General features: G+C 36.0%; 1 protein-coding gene across 1 annotated transcript in view; it reads right to left on the bottom strand.

Annotated features, from left to right (window-relative positions):
* Positions 1-3,259: 3,259 nt before the first annotated feature.
* The window catches only part of LOC102672375, a 2,960-nt gene continuing 2,312 nt past the window's right edge, over positions 3,260-3,907 (bottom strand). The window contains exon 3 of the mRNA XM_031514390.1: positions 3,260-3,907. This exon is cut by the window's right edge and continues 12 nt beyond it. Within this exon, the coding sequence (XP_031370250.1) occupies positions 3,439-3,907 (469 nt within the window). The 3' untranslated portion in view covers positions 3,260-3,438.

The following is a 3,907-nucleotide window of genomic DNA, read 5'->3' as shown; positions in this document are numbered from 1 at the left end:
AGAGAGAGAGAGAGAGAGAGAGAGAGAGAGAGAGAGAGAGGAAGACGGTGGAGAGATTGGTCTCTCCATTTTTTGGGCGAGCTTCTTTAATTAAGATCTTCCGTCGAAATTTCCCCGGCGTATTCGGTTTCTGGTGGGAAGAGGAGGGGAGGGGAGGGGAGTTTCTCCACGAAAGCGGCCACGATTCACGATAAACCGTGGTGAAAGGAAACTCGTTAAAACCAATCCACCGCCGATCGAATCGATCGTTTTGCACATTGGTTCGAACTTGGATAGAGGGAAGGGAACGAATGGAGGGGTAAGAGAGGGTGGAAAAGAAACGGAGGGAATAGATTGAAACGAGTGTATACAGTAACCGGAGGAGGGGGGAAGGAGATAGGCAAGAAGAGGAATATTCTTAATCTATATCCTTGTTCCAGATATCGCGGTTGAAGGTTAACCATCGAGGGAAAAGAGGAGAAGAAGGAGGGATGATTTAATTAAAAAGACTGGACGTGGTTTTCTTCTCGTCGCGATTTCGTAATTTCCGACGATGAAATCGAGCGACGAGAAGAAGAAGAAGAAAAAAAGAGGGAAAGGGGTTTTGTCTGGTCCGAGGACGATGTCTGTGATCGTTTTGACTTTGATAAGAAATGGGCCAAAGTGGAGAAGGAACGGAAGAAAATTAAGGAAAGACGAAAGGGTGTGAGGGGGAGGGCAGGGGAGAGAAAGAGAAAGAGAGACGGTGCGGGGGGAAATCAGACGTAAGAACGTGGAAAGTTAGACGGAAATCAAGGGAGAGAAAGACGAGAAAGAAGAGAAAAGCGATAGATAGAAAGTGAACGTGGCTCAGTGAGGGTGGAGAAAGGGAAAGGGGGTAGATAATTAGACAAGAAACGTAGACCTGTTCCCTTTCTTTCTTTTGCTTGGATGGAATTCCTTCTCAAGAAAAAGACTTTCCCTTTCGTCTTATCGCTAATTTTTTTCAACGATGGCGTAACTAAAGAATTAATACTTTAGAGAGAATTGCTTTGAACGTTTTGGTTGCGAATCGTTATAATATTGTGTAAGAACTTTGAATCAAAATTGAAAATCTACAAAAAAACGTACTTATGGAACTTTGTTAATAAAAAGTATAGATGACGAACGAATTTACTCGAAAACAATTGATCAAACTGTAAACAATATATGTGTATTCTTATTTCTAAATATTTTTCCAATCTTTTTGAAAATATATTACATTTAAGAGGCTCAGTAACAAGATCTAAATACAAGTAGTAAAAAAAAAAATTTTTATAAAAAAAAAGAGATAATGAAAGCTATAATTACAATTATTAAAAATTCGTCGAAAACGAAATATCTCGAATAAGAAAATTAACGAAAAACTAAAGAGAGAATGCTATATTGAAAGCAGAAGCAAAATCAGACATTGGTAAGAACATAGGGCGGAAATCGGAAAGGAAAGGGAGGAGGAGATAGAGGCAGATAGGCAAACGTAGAAAGTGAACGTGGCTGGTAGTGAACGCAAAAGGGTAGATAATTAGACAAGAAACACAGAGATCCTTTCTCTCTTACCCAGCAGAGTTTCTTCCGACTTTCTCTCAGAAGCCCGTATCCTCCTTAATTAAATATAAGCGCCGGCTTACCTCTGCTTCTTAAACCTTACCACCGTCGTTTCATCCACGCACCTCGTTTCCTCCGACATCCTCTCCCTTTACCTCGCCAATTTCTATCCTCCTGCAACACCGAAAGGTACACCAAGTTGAGCCAACAATTCTCGTTCACGAAGTACTCGCGCGTACATAGATGTACTTTGGGCTGGTGCTCGCACCAGTTCACGAACAGGGATACCCCGTACATCTCTGCGAACGCGTGTAGGTATGCGACGAAGAGAAACACCTCCGGAGTGTATACACTCGTGTGTATACAGGGTGTCGGAATAGTCGTGGTGCAAGGAAAAAAGAGATTATTTTTTTTAAAAAACTGAAAATAAGAATAAGCTTCGTTTTAGAACGAAACGAATTTTATCTCTGGAAATATATTTGCAGAAATGATATATATAATTCCATTTTGGAAAAAAAATGAATGAATTATGAATTACCAAAGATATAGATATAGATATTTAGATGGAAATTTTAATGTATTTAATAATTCAATTGTAACTTTAAAAATGTCTTGATTAAATACTCTCTGGTCTTGATGAATTCTTCAAATATATGTAGTCAAATATATTATTTGATTATATATGAATATTCTATATATGAAACAATAATTACAAGGTGTAAAATACAGAATAAAATCTTATTTAAATATCTATCTCCTCTCCTAAAAAATTAAATTCAATTAAGAATCAATAAATCCTTCTTTGAATTGTAATTGATCAAAATTAATCATCTATTACTCATTATTAAATTTCCAATTTGGAGCCACTTTTAATTACTCGATGAAATTCCAAAATCAATTTTCCTAAAAATAAAAATGAACAGATTCTATTCTACTTCTATTTCTATACCCTTCTATACTCTGTTCTCCACTTCTATACTCCTTTCTTCAATTAAAATGTATTCTACATCCGATTATAGCACGAGATTATTGGAACACCCTGTATAAGCACGCGTGCGTATGATAGTACACAAGACATCGTCACGTAATTACGAGAGGGACCGAGCAGTTTGCGGAGGTCACACGCGGGACAGAGGCGCCCTCTCCTGAGCGGCTAATATGCCGAGGCTGATGCGATGCCTAGTGATACAGGTGTGGGACAAGGAAGGGTTATAATCGTTTTAAACGATCGCGCCAGGCCTGATTAAGGATCGCCGATCCTCTTAGCGGTGCCACTGATGGTGCTACCCACGGGCTTACAGCGTTTAGGCGACGTTCCCAACCCTTGTGCTATTTAGTTTGTTTTATTACGAGATGTTTGTCGAACGTTGAAAGGAAGAGAGGGTGGTAAAGAATGATTTAAGAAATTTTATTGCAAGAGAGTAAAGTTAAATGAAAGGATATCGTTTGGATGATTTTGTGAGAGTTATTAGATAAATTCAGGTGTGGTGAATAACGTGTGTATGGAGTTTTGAGAAATGTGAAAATGTATTAGGTGTTTATTGGTAGAGTGGTAGTCGTTGAAAAGAGTAAAATTATTTGCAAAAAAATAAATAAATAAATAAATAAACGAAAGTGAAGGATAATTTGGAGGATTAATAATGGTTGTTCGTTAACTCCATTTTTCTAAAAAAAGAAAAAAAAATCAGTTTAATTAATAAATATCAATAATCCATAATATCGATAAAATCAATCAGTAGATATTTATTTGTTAGTTGGAATAATAAAAATAAATTTATGTTTCGAGTTTGTATACAATGGCATTGGTTAGAGTATTAAATTGAATTTCTTTTTAAATTAACAGGTATCGAACTTCTGCTATTCGATTAAATATTTCAATCCGCAGAAGTTATATAATTACTTTGGTTGTAAATGATCCATGATTTCGTCAGATTTCGTAGTTGAGTCGGTAGTTACTAATATTTTATATTTACGAGGTAAAAATACGCTATTGTTATATTCTTGGTTATTTCGTGTAACATTATTCATCTTGAAGTTACGATGAATCGTATTGTTTTTATAATTATCTTCGATTAATTTAGAAGGAAGATTATTAGATGCAGTCTTACTTACTGCATCGTTATTCTGTACCTTAGGAAATAGAATGTAAGTGTTATTGAAATTATGACCAATATTGTGAGTATTGTTTATAAAATTATTAACAAATGTATCATTGTTAGACATCCTACGTTGTTTATTCCAATTTAAAGTATAAGGCCATCGTTTCTGAAACGAAGACTCATTCCTATTATTGTGAATTGTATAAGGATGATTTGCTTGTCCTTGCAATCCTGGAACATTACTTCTCGTTTCTTGTTCCTGGTGT

The sequence above is a fragment of the Apis dorsata genome, unplaced genomic scaffold (genome assembly GCF_000469605.1).
Source record: "Apis dorsata unplaced genomic scaffold, Apis dorsata 1.3 scaffold_44, whole genome shotgun sequence".
NCBI lineage: Eukaryota > Metazoa > Arthropoda > Insecta > Hymenoptera > Apidae > Apis > Apis dorsata.
Note: the sequence above shows the minus strand (reverse complement) of the source record. Positions and strands in the feature narration are given on the sequence as shown.